The sequence below is a fragment of the Musca vetustissima genome, unplaced genomic scaffold, assembly GCF_032173495.1.
Source record: "Musca vetustissima isolate MV318-11 ecotype Yass unplaced genomic scaffold, APGP_CSIRO_Mvet_v1 utg168959, whole genome shotgun sequence".
Taxonomy (NCBI): Eukaryota; Metazoa; Arthropoda; class Insecta; order Diptera; family Muscidae; genus Musca; species Musca vetustissima.
Window position 1 is genome coordinate 31529 of NW_026885867.1, and position 23412 is coordinate 54940.

Consider the following 23412-nt stretch of genomic DNA (forward strand, 5'->3'; position numbering starts at 1 on the left):
AGATCTTCATAGGGAAAATTCCGCAATTGTTTTGAATGTACAAAACTGACCAGATCGTCTATTTATTACCGCAATATAATATTTTAACAACCGGCTCTAAATCAAGCTAGTTTTGAAAAAAGTACCAAATATATTTGTATGCACGAACAGAGATGTTCTTGGCTGAACTATAAATTTATTAATACGATCCATTCCCAAATTATATAAAAAATTCGAAATTAATTCAGGCATTGAATTCAACAAACATGAAAACGAAACGCAAAAAAATCTAAAAATTAAATAGGCGAAATAATTAACCGTTTCTAATAATGAGTTCAATAAAATGAAACTAAACAAAACATAAAAAATAATAAAAAACAACAACAACAAATCAAATATCACAATCGTGTTTGGGATACATGTTTTGCTATTAGCATAAATCATTACGATACTAAGCTGGAGCATATACCGGCCGACAGACAATCGTCCGGTCAGACAGACAGAGAAATGTACAAAGTGTAAGAATATTGAAAATTACTTAATTTCGATTTTTATTTATTTATTTTCTGTTATTTTACGAATGACTTACGTCGGGAATACATACATTTCATTTTACATACAACAACAAGAACAACAACAGACGGCCACGGTAGGAATTTCTTGGGACAACAATTTATTAGCAGCGTCTCAGCGATCGATCAAGCAAAGCTTCACACGCTGACGTCCGTCCGTACGGCTGGGTAATGCAACAACGGCTAATGTTCACTTCGCTGTAGACCACTTACGCAAAATAAGCCGAGCCGGTTTAAGTTTGAATCACAGTTAGGTTTGAAATCGAAACCGAAACAGAAGTGCATATATAAAAGACGACAATTGAAATTTCATTTCTATTTGCTGATAGAACGTAGAGCAAGCAAGCGGTCATTTTGTCACTTTACTTTTCACGGCGCGGAAAAGGCTAAGCTGCGCATGCGTTATAATTAAAATAAAAAAATAATAATTTCGTAATAAAAACGAAAAGTGTAACGAAATAAAAATAAATAAAAAAATTAAAAAAATAATACATTTAAAAATTAAATTATTTAAATCATAATTTTCTGTGTAATTAAAAAAAATAAAATTCTAAAAATAAAACATGGTGAACACTATGCAAAATAATGTCTTAGAAATGGATACAAAAATCCAAAATTTTTTCCGTAATAAAAAAGTGTTCATCACTGGCGGTACCGGATTCTTGGGAAAAGGTGTGTGTGTCATATTAATACTATTTTTTTATTTAACTAAAACAATAAAAAGAAATGTGTCATCTTTATTCTGTTGGCATCGACTGGACTTGGGCATCAATTAAAAATGTTAAATTATCCATATAAGACGTGGCCATAAAATATACACTTTTAAAGGCACACATATCTAATATTTATTTATGATATTAAAACTAAAAAAACAAAGTGTTTGTGTTTTTAATAATGGAAATGATACAACAAATTTTATGGACTATATTATTAAACATTTTTTTATATAATAAAAAAAAATATTGTGAAATAAGAACTGTTGGTGATAAAATTGTGGAAATGAAGAACTGCTCAAGATTAAAGATTTAATATTCGAAATATACATAATAAAAAAAAAAATAAAAATATAAAAATAAAATCGTTGGACTATAATACAAAAGATTTAATAAAGATATACATATTTTGAAAATCGCTATAAAAATAAGTTAAATATGTTAAATACTTACAAAAATGCTCGCCGAAAGTTAAAAAAAAACGAAGAGCTAAAACCCAAATTATCTTCAAAAAAATATATTAATTTTCTTAAAAAAATTCTCGGGACATACAGCTAAGAACAATTTTTTGAAGTCCTGCAAAATTTTATTTTGGAGTTTTTTATAAACACGATGGATATATATATATTTAAGATTTATGCCCTCCTGGCATTTTTGTTTTTTATTTATTTATTTTTTGTAAAAGAAATGGATAAAAAGCATCCTCCGAAATTCCAGGTCCAGCTCCATTATAGCTGGGGCTCAAAAGCCATTCTCTTTTCCCTGATAATTATAAATGGAAACCTAAAAAAATGCCATTTTAATATGCGCTATATACCTGCATAAATACGTGGTCCTGATCAAAAAAGTGAACTAACAAGGATATTATTTATTCACTATGAGCAATATATGACACATTATAGCTAATTCGTTTACATTTTTAAAAATTCGAAAAAAACGTGATGGTAAATTAAAAAGTGCTTCGCAGCTATGTTTTAATACTTTATCAAATTTTGATATAACCCTCATACAAAGGGTGATAAGCTGATTATTGCTATCCTCCTAATTTTCGATATAATTCTTATGCATCCAACCTTATTGGTAATGACTTTGATGGTGTCAGATAAAACATATCTTTGATATATCACGATATCTCAGAGGAAGTAACCAACCTTACTCAAAATTTGCAAATGTTAATCCCCGATTTTTTAGATGTTTCATCTCTTCATACCTAAGCTATATTGGACCATATTTTAATGTGAAAAATATCGGACCACTGCTACTCATACCTCTCCGACAAATTTGTCACAATTTTGACCTATATATACAAATCTTAAAATTTTTAATGACCGTAGAGAAAGTTTCTGGTATCTTCTTAAAATGTGCAAATTTTACGTGTAGTTGACAGCTTGAAAGTTGGCATATATATATGTAGAGAAATTAAGAAAAAAGAGGAGAGCCAGAGACCCCATTTTCCCATGATTGGGTGTATGAAATAAAAAATATGCCCTCACCCTACAGTTTGCGGAGGAGGTCTCCGGAGTTATACACAGGATTTAATTAAAGATGTTTCGGACTTTATGTTGATCAAATATTTAATATTGACTCTTTTGTAATATGTACCAGAGGAGAGGGCAGACGGGTCCCACCTTCGGACTTGATCTAGGATTGGTAAAGATAACAGTTTGAGCAAAGCTTGGATCAAATCGTACATTCCATTCGCCTGATATTGGACTTATAAATATTGAAAATTTTGGCCCTCACCAATCGCCTGATATTGGATTTATAAATATTGACAATTTAGATAATTTGTGGGGGAGGTACCAGAAGGAGTGGACCAATCGGTCCCATCTTCATTCTTGATCTAAGCTTGGTAAAGGTAATCGATTGTGCAAAATTTGATTAAAAACTAACAGCCCGTTATTATGCATGTTATTATCAAATAAGTAAAAGCGTCGTTATACTTTTATACCCTTCACATTCATTCAACACACCTAATAGAGACCTTGGGAGCTATGCCATTGTAAATGGCTATCGGGATAAACCAACATACCAATCGATTGGAAACTTGGACGAGGGCCTTAAACATACCGAAAATTTCGCGTTAGTATTGGGACTCTATAAAAAATGGACTTGTATTGAAAATGATAATTTTTTGATAGAAATTTATGATAATTTTTTGATAGAAATTTATGGTACCCAATAAGACAAAAAAAAAAAATATATATATATATATATATAATTACAGCCAATTCAGTTAAATTGTGGATTTTATAGAAAAAGGATATTGCTAGAAACTTATCCAAATTATCGAGTAATACACGATACCGTTGTATGGGATCGGCAAATGACAATCTAAAATACTAATTTCCACCAAGTTAGTTGAAAAAGGTAATTTGGTAAAAATATTTGCTACCCAATATAAATCCCAAAATTACAGCCAATTTGAACTCTTCAATATTCTACTAAAATAAAAAGGAGAACATTCTAGTAAATTATCGTCAATTTGTTTAAGAAATGACGTGGACCCGTTTTCAATACCTGGAAGTAGTAATAAAGTATGAACGAGATTTCAAAGCCCTATCTTAAATATTGCGAGCTCTATCGAGATTAAAACATATTTATTTTTAATCAAAAATTTATATACTTACAAATGTCCCGCATAGGATTTTAGATAAGGTGCTTAAAGTCAGGAAATCGACAAATTCCGAATAAGTTTTAGATTATAGAAAAAAGTCGTAATTAACTGAGCTGTTTAATAAGAATTTCTGATAATAGGTAAATCGTAATTAACTGAGCTGTTTAATAAGAATTTCTGATAATAGGTAAATCCGATTTTTTGCACTCACCTCAAAAATATCCCAAAAGCCTCCAATAATGAAAAATCGTCTACTTGGCATATTCTGGCAACCAAAAGGCTTTGGCCACCTATTTTGTATACCTTGAGCCTATTGACAATAATGTGTCTAATTGAAATATTCCTTTTGACCCCATCCTCTATGACTGCGAACCATCTATTTGTGAGATGAGGCCAGAGAGTCTTCTAGTAACGTGTTGAAGTGTTCTGTGAACGAACTGAAGCAGACGAACTGAAGCAGACGAACTGAAGGGTGACATTATAGAGAAGCTGATGAAATAAAGCTTTCTAAAGGGAGTCGAGGTAAATAGGGAGTCTTCTGTGGACGAAAAATATAAAATATAAAATAATAGAGGAATCTTTTTATATTTTCTGAAATGTGCGTACGATAACTTTAGAAACAAGGAGCCGATTTGATCAAAAAGTTGCATATCATAATATTTCGTTCAAACAAATGGCTAAATAGACAATTTTCTATTATTTGCATGAAGTTCGGATTCCGATCAAGGACAACCTCTTTAATCATTTGTTTGTTCGGTTTGAATGAAAAAAGTTGTATTGGGCCTGTATAATGGAATTTTCATAGGAGTCAAAAAGTTCGAAGATATCTTCTACCCGTTGAAAATTAAGAAAAATTCCATCAATTTACAAAAGTTCTGTTCTATGGCATATATCAGGTCTGGTCTGAAGAAATCGAGGGTATAGGAATGCGGAGCTGATAAATTGTATGTAGTCTGATGCTGAAGATATACTAAAATCCTGAGGTATCGCAATTATGATTGTCTATTATACCGAGTGTTTAATGTAATTTTGTAGTCCTCTTCTGGCCGCATATGTGGCCCGAACTAAATTGCATGCCATGCTCTTAATTTTCCTACTAAAATAATTCCACAAATCTGTCAGGATGTTAGAAGGCTATATTGTACATATTGTGGACCAATCCATTAAAATATTTACTTTTGCGACTACGACCATTCCAAAATGCATGATAATTTGTCCAATAAGTACCTTAAAAGTACCGAATATAGGGTGAGAGTTTTATATTGAAACTTAATTAAAACATTTCTCGGTAACGAGTTAAAGAAACTTAGGAAAATCGATGTCGTAAGAACCTTCCATATACATGAAATAGATACGGGAGCTTTATATAGCCAAAACTAGGGCCTATGTAGAAAATGTCGACAAAGTTTTTTTTTTAGTACTCTCCCAAATACATACTAATGATATAATAGTAATATCACCTTTTTGTATATCAATTTGTAACAATCTTAATTATTTTATTTGCTATTCATTACAGTATTTATTGAGAAACTACTACGCACCACAGATGTTGAACGTATTTATGTGTTGGCTAGAGCAAAACGTGGCACTACAGCCACAGATCGTATGGCACAAATCTTAAAAGATCCAGTAAGTCATAATTGCTCAAACGTCGACATGTAATTGAAATAAATCAAAAAACCAAATTTCACAATTCTAGCTTTTTGAAAAACTACACACCGTACGATCGGATCCAATGAAATATATAAAAACCATAGAAGGTGATTGTACGTTACCAAAATTGGGTATTTCTCCCGAAGATCGTAAAGAGCTAATCGAACAGGTTGATGTGGTGTTTCATTGTGCGGCCACAGTGCGATTCAATGAACCGCTAAGCAATGCAACACAAATCAATGTGGCAGCGACAAGAGATATGCTGGACATGGCCAAAGAAATGAAAAACTTGAAGGTGAGTCTGCGTACATAAAAGAACTAAATATAAGGGAAAAGTGTTATAAAAATTGGATATTAAATATTTTATATAAAAATCATTCTATTCTTTTTATTTTATTTTTTATGTTCCGGTACTGCAAGAATCTACTCGATGTTACTATTTTATTCGATATCATAAAGGAAAAAAGTGTTATCAGAGTAAAAAATAGTAGATTCTTGCAGTACGGGAAAAGACTGCATTTTTCCTATTTTTTTAAATTTTTCTAATTATTTTTTATTTTAGTCCTTTGTCCACGTTTCCTCAGCCTTTGCCAATTGTGTGGTCACCGATGCCGAAGAGAAATTCTATACGGAACATTTGGGTATTACGAGTGATAAGTTATTGGATTTGAAAGATAAATTAGGCAAAATAGCATTCGATGCAATGGAAAAAGAATTGGTGGGCAAATACCCAAATACTTATTGCTATACCAAATCGGTGGCCGAAGAGGCAGTACAAAAAGTTGGCAATTCCATACCTATATGCATATTTAGACCTGGAATAAGTAAGTATTGAACATTAATATAGAATTTTAATTGCAATCGATTTCGCTCTCTGCGCCCGTTAGTCTGCCAATTATAAGATGTAATCAAAGTACGGGGCGAAGTTATGGACTTGTTGAGATATTGCATGTGGGTAGGCGATGCGGCCAACGAATCACCATCGATGAACATTTAGAGGGTTAAATATACTAAGACTTTCACCCGAAAATACCGAATATTGAGGGGATCTAGTTTCGGTACTCCGAAATTTCAATTCTACGCCTCAACGGCAATCTTTATTACAAATTTCTGGATTACAGCTCTATCGGTTCACGCAAATTCAAATTGTATCAAATTTAGTATCATGTTGTACCCATAAGTACAACTTTCCAAAATTAGATCTATTTTCAACAGTACTCTCGTTTCTGAGCATTCCAGCACAATCGGTTAACCCAAAAGTCAAATTGTACCAAATTTAGTGCACATAAATTGAAATCTCATTCCCAGAGATCAGGATTCCAGCTATATCGGTTTACCCAAATCCATATTTGGTACCAATTAGGGCACATTAGTACAAATGTCCAAAATTTCCTACAAATCCCAATCCTTCACCGCAAAAGTGACCCCAACTCCAAATTTCAGGATTCCGGCTCTATCGATTCACCTAAAATTCAAATTGTACCAAATTTAGTACACATTAGTAAGAATTTCCAAAACTTTCTATATGTTCCAATTCGACACTTCAACAGAGATCCTAACTCTAACATTCAAGATTACAGCTCTATCTGTTACCTCAAATACAAATTTGGTACGATTTAGTACACATTAGTACGAATTTCTACACCCTTACAAAAATCCTAACTCAAAATTTCAGGATTCCAGCTCTATCGATTCACCCTTTACTATTTTTCGTACATATATGTAAACATTTCCAAAACTACCTATTTATCGGTATCCTACACTGTCACGGTAATGTTAATTTCAAATTTCAGTATTCCACCTCTACCCATTTCTACAAATTCAAATTGTATACATGAGTACACACTTTCAAACAGACCTGATTATATCGACCCTACTTTTTAACCTTAATTCGGATTCCACGAAATTGTACAAAATATCGTACATTTTAGTACTGTTCGGATACTTATGGTTCGCATGTCCAAAAACCCCTTTGTTACATATTCCACATCCCATCAGTGACCCTTATTTTAAATTTAAGTGTTCTCGCTCTACCGATTCGCCAAATACAAATGGTACCACATTTAGTACTTTTCGTGCGGTTCTAGTACGATTTTCCAAAAACCCAGCCTTATCTGACACCTTTGGTCCAAGAGTGAACCCATACCCCAAATTTCAAGATTGTAGCTTCTTCCGTTTTGTCTGGGCGTCAGTCAGTCAGTCAATCAATTTACTCTTTTATTAGTGTAGATTCATGGGGTCTTCGGTGAATATTAAGAGGTGTTGCAAACGGAATTGCAAATTTGTTAGACTCTCCAAAACACACAAACGAGGTTATAAAAACGGGAGTACTATTTTATATCCACCTTTGTGGAAAAATGCACATAAAATCTTTCAAAATACCGAAATGGAAATTAATCCAAAACGTGGACTTATATTAAGCATTTTCTGCATAGATGCATGTCTTCAAAATACCAAAAATGGAAGTTAATCCAAAACTTGGACTTATATTGAGCATTTTCTGTATAGATGCATGTCTTCAAATATTCGGTCTCAAATTACAGCTGGCTTGATAAGACTAAACACTTCAAAATACCGAAATAAGTGGCGGTACATTTCTATGGAAGCCAAAACGTGAAGCGATATGCCACATTCACAATACCAAAGATCCTAGGAGTAGTACTAATGCTCTATCATAAGTATTCCGATCTGTACAAAAACATATAGAGGGACATGGCCAAATCGGCATAAAAAATAATTCGTATATTATATGAATAGTGCTCAAAAATGCTGGTTTCTTGTCAGAGAGAGTGAAAAAAGAAACAACTTTGGAATGGGTGTATTTGGTATTGGGGGCAGGTTTCTATGGCCCAGAAACTCTTTGTCGATTTGTTTTTTTTTTTTTTATTTTGATTTAATGTTGTTTGATACATTTTATTTCGCATTTATATCAAAATAATTTGGAAAATACATATGAGAATTTTGTAACACCAATGCAGAGGTCGGTAAGATTGTCTAAATTAAAGAAACATTAAGAATAAAACACAGCCGAACAATGAACGGTGTTTATGTGGTGGTGGTATTTTTTCTTGGTAGGAATTCATTTGTTTTTGTCAAAAGAGTGAGAGAAAGGGAATGAGGGGGAGAGAGAAAGGAGCCCAAATAGTGGTAAAGTAGAGCAAAGTAGGAAAATAGTTCTGATATTAATGAATTGTTTACATTATTGGAAAAATAGCGGGTTTTCCATGATTATTAGAAATTTAAATTGTATCCTAGCGAGGTATATGTACAATATGGATAAAAATTAACTATAAGAAAATATTCAATAAACCAATTTTTTCTGTGTATTTTATATTTATAGTTCTGGCCACAAGTGAGGATCCCATACCAGGCTGGATTGATAATTTATATGGTCCCAATAGTATTGTGTATGGTTGTGCTTATGGTGTGTTGCGGGTTATGTATGCCAGACCTAATCAAAATGCTGCCTATGTACCGGTGGACTATTGTGCCAATATGATGATGGCCTGCGCCTGGGAAACTGCCACCACTGTTATACAGAAGTAAGTTTTTTGAAGACCTAATCGAAATTGTTGTAATCAATTTTTTTTTATTTTTAGTCCACCCAAAGAACCACGCATCTATACCTTGGTGCCACACAAAACAAATGAATTGGATTGGGGTACATTCAAACATTATGCTGTGGAACATGGTTTCAAAATGCCTCTGCCAAATATGATTTGGTACCCGATTTTGTTGTTTGCTGAAACATATATTGGTTACAAGCTATTGACATTGATTTATCACACGCTGCCGGGATATTTAATTGATTTTGTTTTGCTACTAATGGGTAAACCCACAAGGTAAGAATTCATACTTGTTTCTTGAAAAATCTGTTTTCATAATCGAATGTATCTTCTTGCAGAATGACCAAAACCTATAAGAAAATCCACACCCAATGCAGTATGTTACGTTACTTTTTGGCCTTCGATTTCACATTTGATATGACCAATTGCTACAATCTGTGGGATTCAATGTCGGCGGAAGATAAGAAAATCTATAATTTCGATATGTCCAAATTGGATTGGAGTCGGTATTTCTATGATGATTTGAAGGGTATGCGTCGATTTATCGCCAAAGAGGATCCCAAGTCCATACCTCAGGGTATGAAAATGTTGAGAATGTAAGTGTGGAGCTATACTTTGGATTTGGTGTTTCCAAATAATAATAAACGTTTTTATATTTTGCAGATTCCGCACACTTAACTTCATTGTCCATGCCCTGTTCATTGGCGGTATGCTGTGGCTGACATGGAGTCTATTGAAATATATTTTCCTATAGTTCCTGAACCAATCAACTTAATTCAATGCATAACTCATTTGTGGTGTTCCTTTCAGGGGTCATATTATACAAATTCATAATCATCATTTAGTTATAAGAAGATTAGAACAATATTTAAGAGATTAATTTATAACTTCAATAAAAATGATTTTATTTAAAGAAATTAAAAAAAGTAAATTTACAAATTTGTATTAAAAAACCAGTGAGCGGAGCAGTATAGTCGGACGGGGCCGACCATATGATACCCTACACAACTTCCACGAAAAACTAACTGGTTCTATATTCTGATCTTGGTCAATATGTGTACTCTCTTGACCTCCACCGTGGGTTGTGTTGTTATGTTCGGATTTGAATTGTGGCCTATAGATCGGCTCGAAAAAACCAAAAAAAAAAAAACAAAAACAAAATAATAAGTTTTCGGTCCACTTCATCCCAATATTATTATCTGATCATCACCTAAAATTACAGGCGTTGTCCTTGACCATACCTGGACCCCATGGGACATTTCAAAGCGATCAGCGCTATATTTTCGCCCTCTAGGGTGGTAATGGGTTGCTAAATATTATAAGTACCTGTAAATATTTAAGTGTAACTCCCACATCCGTATACATACAACAATGTAATTGGTATCAATTTGATGGCCAACTACTCCTCTTGGATATATTGTCAACTTCAGGCGTAAATATATACGCTATAGAATACAAATGTGCCATTTGACCCGCTAAATATTGATCGATCTTTATCAAAAAAGGCATGCTTATTCTTTGGCCCGATCCCCTTCTCCATGCAAAAATTCGCGGTGTTTGGGCCATAATTGCGGCCTCTGGAGCGACCAGAAAACCCGACAAGAATAAAGATTTTGGTCCATTTCATCCCCTAAATATTAACCGATCTTTTCCAAAAACAATTGGGGTCTTCATTGGCCAGAACCCATCCTACATGCAAAATTTCGTGAAGATTGGTCCATAACTGTGGCCTGTATCGTGTTTACAAGTTATAATGGACAGACGGACGGACACACATGTCTAGATCGATTCAGCTAGTCGAGATATGATTGGTATATTTAAAGGTGGGTCTAGGACCAATATTTCGCGGCGTTACAAACTCTTGGGGCTGCACAAAGCTATAATACCCTGACAACGTAGTTGTGTAGGGTATAAATATATATTTTCTAGAAATATTAAATGTGTCGATTTTTATAACATACACAACAATGTTGTCAGGGTATTATAGCTTTGTGCAACCCCAAGAGTTTGTAACGCCGCGAAATATTGGTCCTAGACCCACCTTTAAGTATACCGATCGTCATATCTCGACTAGCTGAGTCGATCTAGACATGTGTGTCCGTCCGTCCATTATAGGACACAGGCCACAGTTATGGACTAGTCTTCAAGAAATTTTGCATGTAGATTCTGGCAAATGAAGACCCCTTATTGTTTTTGGAAAAGATCGGTTAATATTTAGGGGATTAAATGGACCAAATACTTAATTTTTGTCGGTTTTTCTGGTCGCTCCAGAGGCAGCAATTATGGCCCGTATATAGCGAAATTTTACATGGAGAAGGGGATCCGGCCAAAGAATAAGCATACCTGCTTTGATAAAGATCGGTCAATATTTTACGGGCCAAATGGACCCTGACTTTTGTGTGAAAAATTACAAAATTTGTATTATGTGGCGTATATATTTATCCCTGAAGAACATAGACCCGAGAAGTTGATACTACATCTAAGAGGAGTGGTTGACCTTTCAATTGATACCAATTATATTGTCGGTTGTACTCGGATGTGGGAGTTACACTTAAATATTTAAAGGTACTTATGTATTCATATATTATTTAGTAACCCATTACCACAATAGAGGGCGGAAATATATTTTGGAATATTCCACGGGGATCCAGATATGACCAAGGACAACACCTGTAATTTTCGGTGATGATCAGATAACAATATTGTGATGAACTTCACCGAACACTTAATTTTGTGTGTTTTTTTTCGAGTCAAACATCACAACACGATCGGTGAAATCCGAACATCACAGCACAACCCACGGGGAAGGAATCTGGCCAAGTAATTAGAAGGGCTTTACTGAATATTAGCAATATTTGTTGACCTCTAGTCGGTTAGGAGGGTGCAAATATCGCGAAATATTGCCCAAGCTCAGAATATAGAACAGCAGGAAGTTAGATTTTCGTAGAAGTTGTTTAGGGTATCATATGGTCGACCCCGTTTTTAAAGAATGTTTTTTCATGGGCTACCAAAGGCTTGGAGTTTTATACCCTTCACCACACTGTGGTACGGGGTATTATGTCTTTATGCATATGTTTGTAACAGGCAAAAGAAAACGAGATGGACACATGGTTCCTTTTAAGAATATGCAGAGAATCACTTTCTAAGTCGATTTATGCATGCCCGTCCGTCCGTCTGTCTGTCCATGTTAAATTGTAAACAAAGTACAGGTCGCATTTATGACGCGAATTGGATTAATTTTGGCATTGGTCACTTATTTGGCCCAAGGACGAACCCTATTGAAATTGGGAAAAATCGGTTCAGATTTAGATATAGCTCCCATATATAATTTCGTCCGATTTTCAGTAATTGGTGCACCAATGCCCCTATATTTAATCCGATTTTAACGAAATTTAGCATAGTGTACTGAATTGAGCCTAGAATGATGTGTGCTAAGTTTCGTGAAAATCGGTCCAGATTTAGATATAGCTTCTTTATATATTTTCGTCCGATTTTATGTAAATGGTTCACCAATGTTCCTATAAATCATTCGATTTGAACGAAATTTGGCATAGCGTACTGAATTGAGCCTAGAATGATGTGTGCAAAGTTTCGTGAAAATCGGTTCAGATTTAGATATAGCTCCCATATATATTTTCGTCCGATTTTAAGTAAATGCTGCACCAATGTCCCTGTATATCATTCGATTTTCGGTATAGAATGATGTGTGTTAAGTTTTCTGAAAATCGGTTCAGATTTAGATATAGCTCCCATATATAGTTTCATCCGATTTTATGTAAATGCTGCACCTACATCCCTATATATTATCCGATTTGAACGAAATTTGGCATAGCTATGTTTCGTGAACATCGGTTCAGATTTAGATATAGCTCCCATATATATTTTCGTCCGATTTAATGTAAATGGTGCACCAAAGTCCCTATATATCTTTCGATTTGGACGAAATTTGGCACAGCGAAATGAATTAGGTTTAGAATGATGTGTGTTAAGTTTTCTGAAAATCGGTTCAGATTTAGATATAGCTCCCATATATATTTTCGTCTGATTTAAGGTAAATGGTGTATCAAAGTCCCTTAATATATTTCGGTTTGCACGAAATTTGGCACAGCGTAATGAATTAGGTTTAGAATGATGCGTGTTAAGTTTCCTGAAATCGGTTCAGATTTAGATATAGCTTCTATATCTGACCAAATGAAATAGTATCGGTTGCAGAGTGACATATTTATGGATCCAATTTCATTTTAGTGGTCCTTTAAAAATGCGACGTCTGTTAGGATTCATCTGTTGAATATAACCAAAGTGGTAACAAAAGTGGTAAAGTCGGCCCCGTCCGACTTTACTACTTTCCTTACTGGTTTAAATATTTTTTTCCATGACCTACCAAAGGCGTGCATTTTTTAAAGAATATTTTTCCATGACCTACCAGATTTTTCAAAGTTTTCATTTTTATGATTTCAAATCGAATTTTATTAATAACAATCATTTAAATAAATAATCTAATTTTAAATACATTTTTCTCAACAATCAATGACTAATTAAATTAGCTATATTGTGGTCTCTTATGAGCGTCATAATGATGTCGCAAACGTCCCAGACGATAACTAGGCAATGGTTTCCATATACTGGGCATAGCCCTTGGTGTTCTTGGTGATGGTGTAATTAGATTGCCAACATTTCCATTAGTGTAGGGATGCAACTTTGTATTGTCCACAATCGTAGAACGTTTCCGTTCGTGATGCTTCAAACGATAATTACTGCGAATCAAATGATCCACTCGACGATGGCCTTGTTCCAGCGGAGTACGTGGTGAATATTCATCACAGTTTATAATATCGTCATCATCATTATCATAATTTTCATGATGGCCATCATCAATTACGGGAGAAATATGGTCAATTATTATAGTCATGGAGTCCAATGGGGTGCTTGTTTCCAAGTTCACCTGAAAATAGTTGTTATTTCTATGCAGAAAATTCTCATAGTCGGGAATTGTGTCCACACTATAGCACGAATTATGTGAATCCATTTTTAAAATTTTCGATGAACTTTTTTTTAGAATTTTTTATTTTTAATTTGTTTTTTTTTTATGTAGATGTCAGTATTGGTTTTGTTTATTATTTGTTTATATTACTAATATTTGTATTTTTTATTTTAATTAATTAAATATTTATTTTCAATAAAATAGTTTGTCTATTGGTACTTTTAAATTGTCACATTTATCGCATGATGTTTGATCATATGTTTTCGTTAGCCTCTTTTGTTTTGAGGTTAACCTTAAACTAAACGCTCTGTGTAACGCAAACTGTACGCCGACGCATAGTTACATAGTGTTTAGGAATATAAAGATTTCAAATTGTTGTATGTTGGTACCTCCCTTTCAGGATATGAAAACATTATAGAGCTTGAAAAAATATTCTTTAAAAAATCCACGCCTGTTGTAGAGATTGAAAAAAAATATTCTTTAAATAATCCTCTCCTCCACGCTTCTTATAGAGCTTGCAAAAATATTCTTTAAAAAATCCTAGCCTCCACTCCTCTTCTAGAGCTTGAAGAAATATTCTTTAAAAATATTTCTTAAAAAATCCACTCCATTTTCAATTTTTTTTAATAAAAACGAAGCTTCCTCCCTCAAAAAGTTAAATTTTTTTGAAAATGAAAATTTAAATAAAGCAACACTTGGTTACCAAAGACCACCAGCAAGAAATCCGTGGTACCATCGGTAGTGTCGTAATGCTACTGATATGAAAAACGCAGCGTATAGGGCAACCCTGCGGACAGTAGCAACACGTAATGCGATGGAGAACTATTCGGAGAAGAGGAGAAACGTAAATTTAGAAAAAAGAAGAAAGAGCAAGAAAAAACGTGAGCGTGAGCAAATCGAGATATACACGAGTCAGAATGAAGTCCGAAAATTCTACCAACGGGTTAAACACCAAACCGAAGGCTTTGGTGCAGGCACATCCTCCTGCAATGCGATGGAGAACTATCGGTATAGAGTGTATACCACCTAGCCAAGATGAGGTCAGAATAGCAATCAATCGGCTGAAGAATAATAAAGCAGCAGGTGCCGATGGATTACAAGCCGAACTATTCAAGACTGTTGGTCAGATACTGGTAAGGAGCATGCACCAACTGATTAGTACAATTTGGCTAGAAGAACCTCAACATCCTGTGTCAAAACAGACAAGACGATATGTGCCAATTATAGAGGAATAACTCTCCTACCCATCGCATATAAAGAGCTATCTAGTGTGCTGTGTGAACGATTGAAGCCAATGGTCAATGACATTATTGGACCATACCAATGCGGCTTCAGACCTGGCAAATCCACCATTGACCAGATTTTCACTCTGCGCCAAATCCTGGAAAAAAACCACGAAAAACACATAGACACATTCCACCTATTTGACGACTATAAAGCCGCATTCGACAGCCCTATTCGTTCAGAGGTGTTTAAAGCCATGTCTGCGTTTGGCATTCCTGCAAAATTTACTTTAACTGGTACAAGATCAGCAGTTAAAGTCGGAAAGGGCCTCTCGGAACCCTTTAATACCGAACGAGGATTCAGACAAGGTGACAGTTTGTCGTATGACCTTTTTAACATCCTGCTGGAAAAGGTCATATGAGAGGCAAATGTGAACAGAAATGGCACACCAAACAGCATATTTTACTCGCATAAGCCGATGACATCGACATAATGGATCGAACACTGAGAGCGGTAACAGCCACCTTTGAACAAACTGAGAAGGAGTCTGCCAAAGTGGGTCTGGCAGTAAACGGAGAGAAGCCCAAGCTGATGGTATCAACGCGCAAGACGTCTAGTAGACTCGGACCAACTGTGGAACTTGAGAACTACACCTTCGAGGTAGTCAAAGATTTTATATATCAACGCGTAAGACGTCCAGTAGACTCGGACCAACTGTGGAACTTGAGAACTACACCTTCGAGGTAGTCAAAGATTTTATATATCAACGCGCAAGACGCCCAGTAGACTCGGACCAACTGTGGAACTTGAGAACTATAGCTTCGAGGTAGTCAATGATTTTATATACCTTGGTACCGCCATAAATAAAACGAATGACATCCGTTTTGAAATTAGGAGAAGGATAGAAGGATGGCCAACAGATGCTACTATGGTCTGAGCAAACAACTCAAAAGCAAGGCCACCTCCCGCCAGACCAAATTCACACTCTACAAGACGCTGATACTACCCGTGCTTTTATATGGATCTGAGTGTTTGAGAGAAAAATTCTCTGAAAGATCTATGGGCCGATCTGCGTTGGCGTTGAATATTGCCGTCGAATGAACTATGTGTTGTTCCAGATATTCTCGGACATCGACATTGTTAGACGCATCGAGCAACAGCGACTACGTTGGCTAGGTCATGTTATGAGAATGGCATATAAAAGCGTACCAGCTAATGGTTCACGCAGAAGGGGAAGGCCAAGAATACGATGGAAATATCAAGTCGAAGACAACATTGCCCAAAATGGTCTTTCAAATCGGAAGAACTGCGCAAAAGACCGACGGGAAATCTTTTGGAAATCTTTTCTAAGCTCATCTTATGGAATGAAAGTTCTGTCACAAGCCAGCTAAGTAAGTAAGTAAAATTTAAATGCAAATATTCTGGAAAAAATCTTCTCCTCTTGTAGAGCTTGAAAAAAATATTCCTTAAAAAATCCGCGCCTCTTGTAGAGCTTGAAAAAAATATTCCTTAAAAAATCCGCGCCTCTTGTATAGCTTGAAAAAATGTTCTCTAAAAATCCGCGCCTCTTGTATAGCTTGAAAAAATATTCTCTAAAAACCCGTGCCTCTTGTATAGCTTGAAAAAATATTCTCTAAAAATCCGCGCCTCTTGTATAGCTTGAAAAAATATTCTCTAAAAACCCGCGCCTCTTGTATAGCTTGAAAAAATATTCTCTAAAAATCCGCGCCTCTTGTATATCTTGAAAAAATATTCTCTAAAATCCGCACCTTTTGTATATCTTGAAAAAATATTCTCTAAAAATCCGCGCCTCTTGGAGAGCTTGAAAAAATTCTTTAATAAATCCACGCCTCTTGTGTGGAGGCTTGAAAAAATATTCTTTAAAAAAATCCACGCCTCTTGTGTGGAGATCTTAAAAAATATTCTTTAAAAAAATCCACGCCTCTTGTGTGGAGATCTTAAAAAATATTCTTTAAAAAAATCCACGCCTTGGAGGATCCTTGAAAAAATATTCTTTAAAAAAATCCACGACTTGTGTGGATGAAGGATTCTTGAAAAAATATTCTTTAAAAAAATCCACGCCTCTTGTGTGGAGGCTTGAAAAACTATTCTTTAAAATATCAACGCCTCTTGTGTGGAGGCTTAAACAAATATTCTTTAAAATATCCACGCCTCTTGGAGAGCTTGAAAAATATTATTTAAAATATACACGCCTCTTAGAGAGCTTGAAAAAATATTCTTTAATAAATCCACGCCTTTTGTGTGGAGGCTTGAAAAAAATCTTCCTCCCACCAAGGCTAAATATTCGAAAATTCTTTAATTTCAATGAGGTTGAAATACTAAATCGTGTAATTGAAATCAATTTATTTTTTGTTAAAATTGGAATTTTTTCGAATTTCAATTAGAATTCAAGCTAAAAATATTCTCCCGGTTGAATGTGACGTACAACATTGGCGAGTGCCTCAGAAATCAATACACCATACGCTGCCGGCAATGTGTCACACAATAATGGTTGTCAACGAACCTAACAGTTGTTTGTAAACATTCCGTGACGTCACAGCCGTAACCTTTCTACCATTAAATTACACAATTTAGTCATTTAAGTCAATTTAATTTAAATCAGATTAAGGAAAAAAAAACGAAAAATTAAAACATGTTTTTATTAGACGTCCGTCCATTGTCTAGATAGATATACAGTCAATTTCATTTCATATACAAAAACAACTAAACTTCACGTCTAATGAATAATACTTTGAACTTAACTTTGTTATTGTGGCAACAATTACAATAAAAACAACAACAACATGCCGGTGATGGAAGTACAAGCGGAATTGTCCAGTGCTTTGACTTGAAATTGAAAAACATGTTTTCTTTCTTCGAAAAAATGCCAATGGAAATTTTTGTTTAAAAATAAAAAGAAACAAAGTCGTTTATAATTAGAATAAAATTATTATTTCTGGTATTGTTCAAATTTTTGTTTGAATTAAAGCGGAATTGGAGAAATTGGAAATGGTTGCTTTTTTGTTTTCTATTATAAAAAGATTAATGTCAGGTTTTTAGTACGCCATAAAATCTTAAGTTTATATCTACATTAAGGTAGAGAGATTTTAGTGTAATAAAATTACACGAGATGATATTAATACTGTGTAAATTTTAAAACGTAACTAAGCATGCTTAGTAATTATTACAACGACAAAATGTAAACAATTAATTTCCGTATAATTTACATATGAACACTTTCATAGTAATTGGAAAGTATCAAATATTAAAAGTACACAGTGGTCATTTAAAAAAAAAAATGATAGAAAAATATTTTAAAGTTTGAAATAAATTAGTTAAAAACCAGTAAAGAAAGTTCAAAAGTCGGACGGGGCCGACTATATGATACCTTTCACCACTTTTGGTACATAATAGAAATTCTCATATATACAATATCCTTTAGATAGAATAGACATATCATCTTTGGAGGACCGTTGAAATGGAATCTAACGAAATTAATCGCGCGAAGTTGTAGATATTAGAACTAAATTAAAACATCTCATACAGATACAATCTGAAATCTATGAAAAATTCAATGACAATCATCGAGCAAAATATGTGTAAGATCTATATATAAATGGACGTCTTTGAGCAACCATGGCATCCAACATTTGGTATGCTGCAACACTATGCGCTATCCAAAATTTATTTCGACACAAAATCCAATACACGTTATTCTAGTTTCGATTTGGTACGTTGTGCACTAATTCGTCCTAAGCGGACCAACTTTAGTCATTTGGTACATCATTTTGATGAAATCGGATATATATGGAAGCTATATGTAAACTTGAAACTTATTCAATCCAATACGCTATGCAATATTTCATGTAAAGCGAATAGACATAGGCTCCTCCATTTGCACCATTTGCATAAAATCGGGAGCTATATTTAAATCCGAACCGATTTCAAACTTAACTAAATCATTCGAGACTAAATTCAATACACGCTGCAAAATTTCGTGAATATAGAATAAACATAGACTCTTCGGTGCGCCATTTACATGAAATCGGACGAAAATATATATGGGAGCTATACCTTAATCAGAACCGATTCCAAAAAACATCGCATACATCAATCTGGACTTAATTCAGTACTCTGTGCAAAATTTTATTTCAATCGGACCAATACTGGGAGATTGGTGCATTATTTTCATAAAGTCGGACGAAGTTATATATGGGAGATATATCTAAATTTGAAACGATTTCAACCAAACTCGGCATACCTCAATCTAGACATAATTCAATACCCTGTGCACAATTTTGTCTCAATCGGACCAATATTGGGAGTTTGATGCACCATTTACCTAAAATCGGGCGAAACTATATATGGGAGCTATATCTAAATCTGAACTGATTTTAACCAAACTTGGCATACATTAATATAGACCTAATTCAGTACTCTGTACAAAAATTTGTCTCAATCGGACCAATATTGGGAGTTTGATGCACCATTTACCTACAACCGGACAAAACTATATCTGGGAGCTATATCTGAATCTGAACTGATTTTAACCAAACATAGCCTACATCAACCTACACCTAATTCAATACTCTGTGCAAACTTGTGTCTCAATCGGACAAATATTAGGAGTGGAGGTGCATCATTTACCTAAAATCAGACGAGTCTATATATGGGAGCTATATATTAATCTGAACCGATTTTTTCCAATTTCAATAGGGTCAAATAAGTGACATGTACCAAATTTCATCCAAATCGGTTCATACATGCGACTTGTACTTTGTTAACAAAAATACATGGACTGACAGACGGATCAGAAAGTGATTTTATGTATATATTGACCTGATAGTCTCTGAAATAAATTATTTAAAAAATCCACGCCTATTGAACAGATAGTCCACGCCTATTGACCTGATAGTCTCTGAAATAAATTATTTAAAAAATCCACGCCTATTGAACAGATAGTCCACGCCTATTGACCTGATAGTCTCTGAAATAAATTATTTAAAAAATCCACGCCTATTGAACAGATAGTCCACGCCTATTGACCTGATAGTCTCTGAAATAAATTATTTAAAAAAAAATCCACGCCTATTGACCTGATGGTGTCTCTGAAATAAATTATTTAAAAAAATCCACGCCTATTGACCTGATGGTGTCTCTGAAATAAATTATTTAAAAAAATCCACGCCTATTGACCTGATGGTGTCTCAGAAATAAATTATTTAAAAAATCCACGCCTATTGACCAGATAGTCCCTGAAATAAATTATTTAAAAAATCCACGCCTATTGACCAGATAGTCCCTGAAATAAATTATTTAAAAAATCCACGCCTATTGACCAGATAGTAACGGAAATATATTATTTAAAAATTATATATTTATTTACACAGAAAATTTACAAAAATTTAAAACAATTTAATAAATAAATTATTACAATAGGTAAGAGAAAAAAATCATGCAAAATATTAATGAGCCAAATATGGCCGATGAGCATCCAAGTGATGTCGCAAACGTCCCAGACGATATGACGGCAAAAATTTTAATGTAGAGTTACTCACACCCTTGGGAGTTCTGGGGGAATTTATCTATACATTGTAAAAATATATAATTGATGACCAGACAATATTTTCCGTATATAATACAATATGTGAAATTTACCAATTCCGGCGGTAGATGTCTTTCATTTCTATCAGGAGACTCCTCCAATATGTTTGGCGAACTCGTATCTAAATCATCCTCCATTGACATTAAAAAACTTTCAAATCCACTTTCATTACTTAAATCCATGGATAATTTCAAAAAAAACCTCGACACTTTAAAACAAATCAATTTTTTTAGGCAGCACAAAGGGGAATATGCGAACACAATGGAATGGCGTAATTAAGAAATGTCAAGTTAAAGCAAAACATTGTTTTGGGACAGATCACAAAAATATCAGCTGTTGACCTCTTTCAGTTTCATACGCCGTTAATTGAAATCTATAGGCCGTGATGTCTGATTTGATTAACTCTAACTTGGTAGGCCATGAACAAATCCACGCCATGAAAAAATATTATTTAAAAAATCTACGCCTTTGGCAGGCCATGAAAAAATATTATTTAAAAAATCTACGCCTTTGGCAGGCCATGAAAAAATAGTATTTAAAAAATCTACGCCTTTGGCAGGCCATGAAAAAATATTATTTAAAAACTCTACGCCTTTGGCAGGCCTTGAACAAATATTATTTAAAAAATCCACACCTTTGGCAGGCCATGAAAAAATATCATTTAAAAAATCCACGCCTTTGGCAGGCCACGAAAAAAATATTATTTAAAAAATCCACGCCTTTGGCAGGCCATGAACAATTATTATTTAAAAAATCTACGCCTTTGGTAGCCCATGAAAAAATATTATTTAAAAATTCCACGCCTTTGGCAGGTAATGAAAAAATATTATTTAAAAATCCACGCCTTTGGTTTAGTAATATTTAAAAAAAAAATAAAATATATTCCAAACAACTTCGAAAATTCTTAATTAACTTACGATTTGTTGTTGTATTCCTGAATTCAATTGGCGCCACAGTACTACCAAATAAACACAATGGATTCTGTGTTCCATAATTTACAAAAGCAATCGATCCATTATTACTATTATTTCCATGACTACCGAATGCCATTGCATCTGCGACAGCAACAGGCAAGGGCAAGGATTCAAAAATGCCCAGTGGCAGGATACTTTGCACGGATATTTTATATTTTGTAATTGAACAAATAATTATCACAATATTGACAATGAACATTTTTGTCTCTAAGTTAACACCAACAACCGAAAACACTTTTCTTCAATATTCGAATTTATTATTTGGCGCTTAGAAATTTCCCGCGTTAACTACAAAATTCCTACTTTAACAAGGATGCTGCACATTCGTTGCAATTGAAAGACCACTTCAAACTAAATGGCATAGCCGGCAGTTAAACTCTTTTATATATGAATGGAGATGGAGTCAGGATATCCACATTATCTTCTGCTTGACTTGGTCGTATTTGGAAAGTGTGGAAAACCAATGGCAAGGATGAAACGAATAACGGCGGCAGCAGCAATACGACAGAATGTTTACGAATATTACCAACCCCTCATCCCCACCTCCCACAACGATTAAAGTGTCCTTGCGCTCCATGCATCCTTTTTCGTTTTGTGCAAAAAATAAAGACATTGACTTTTGGTACATGGAATGTGGCATCAGGAATTCATTCATGAAGTACCCGGAGAGAATGGAGTGGAATGAAACCCAACCAAAACAAGAACACCTTCAACTTTACTTTCAACCGAATCGAGACTCGTCGCTAAACGCATACAACAATGTTTTGGTATTTCGTAACGGGAACACCGAACATCCGCAAGCAAGATGTTGCACAACGGGATGTTGCAATAACAAGTTGATATTTTCTAGATATTAGGATGTGGGTGTCATAAACAGTTTAGGAATTTTTATTGAGGCGTAGAGTTTTGATAGTACTAAAAGTCGGGGAAGTTTTTTGAAGGCTTTCAATAGACGGGCAGATATAACTTTCAATATGAAAGATGGCCGTTTGAAATTGTACATATGCATATTTCTGGGATGTATGGCACTGAAATAGGAATATGTCGGTGCATAGTCCCCATATGACACATTCGACATCTTAAAGGTTTTAGCAGCATTTTCCAATCGAAAAGGCTGGAACTTGCCATTTTATGGAGGGTATTATACTTCTTCGCAGAACAGGGCCAATTTACGTCCATTGTTTACCATATTTCCCATATAAAGGTCCTGGCTTTTTTGAGGCATATTAACGGTCTTAGGCGAATTTTCCAACGTTTCTTCACAGAAAATTGTCAATATAGGTCCATGTTATGGAATAGCCCCCATATAAATGTTCTGGTATTTTTGAATGTTTCAGTAGCATTTTCCAACCGAAGAGACTGACCTTTGCAATTTCGGATTATTGGTAAGCCAATAACTCGATTGACGAAAGAGAAACATATTCACATACAATTTTCAATATAGGTCCAGGTTTACACCCACATAAAGGTTCCGCCCTTTTTGATGCATTGGAAAGGTCTTAGGCTATTTTTCCAACCGAAGTGACCA

General features: G+C 34.5%; 1 protein-coding gene across 1 annotated transcript; it reads left to right on the forward strand.

Moving 5' to 3' along the window:
* Positions 1-1120: 1120 nt before the first annotated feature.
* LOC133333163 (fatty acyl-CoA reductase wat-like) lies at positions 1121-9854 on the forward strand. The gene is made up of 8 exons (XM_061541494.1): positions 1121-1223; positions 5398-5510; positions 5581-5829; positions 6097-6358; positions 8875-9076; positions 9134-9376; positions 9439-9696; positions 9764-9854. Exons 1-8 carry the CDS (start codon positions 1127-1129, stop codon positions 9852-9854), a joined length of 1515 nt encoding a protein of 504 aa, XP_061397478.1. The 5' UTR covers positions 1121-1126.
* The last annotated feature ends 13558 nt before the right edge of the window (positions 9855-23412 follow it).

What these genes read in the sequence shown, in the direction of transcription:
- LOC133333163 (XM_061541494.1), top strand. Translation starts at nt 1,127, where the DNA reads ATGCAAAATAATGTCTTAGAAATGGATACAAAAATCCAAAATTTTTTC. An exon ending in TACCGGATTCTTGGGAAAAG is followed by an intron (nt 1,224 to 5,397) that starts GTGTGTGTGTCA and finishes TATTCATTACAG; the next exon opens with TATTTATTGAGAAACTACTA. An exon ending in GCCACCACTGTTATACAGAA is followed by an intron (nt 9,077 to 9,133) that starts GTAAGTTTTTTG and finishes TTTTATTTTTAG; the next exon opens with TCCACCCAAAGAACCACGCA.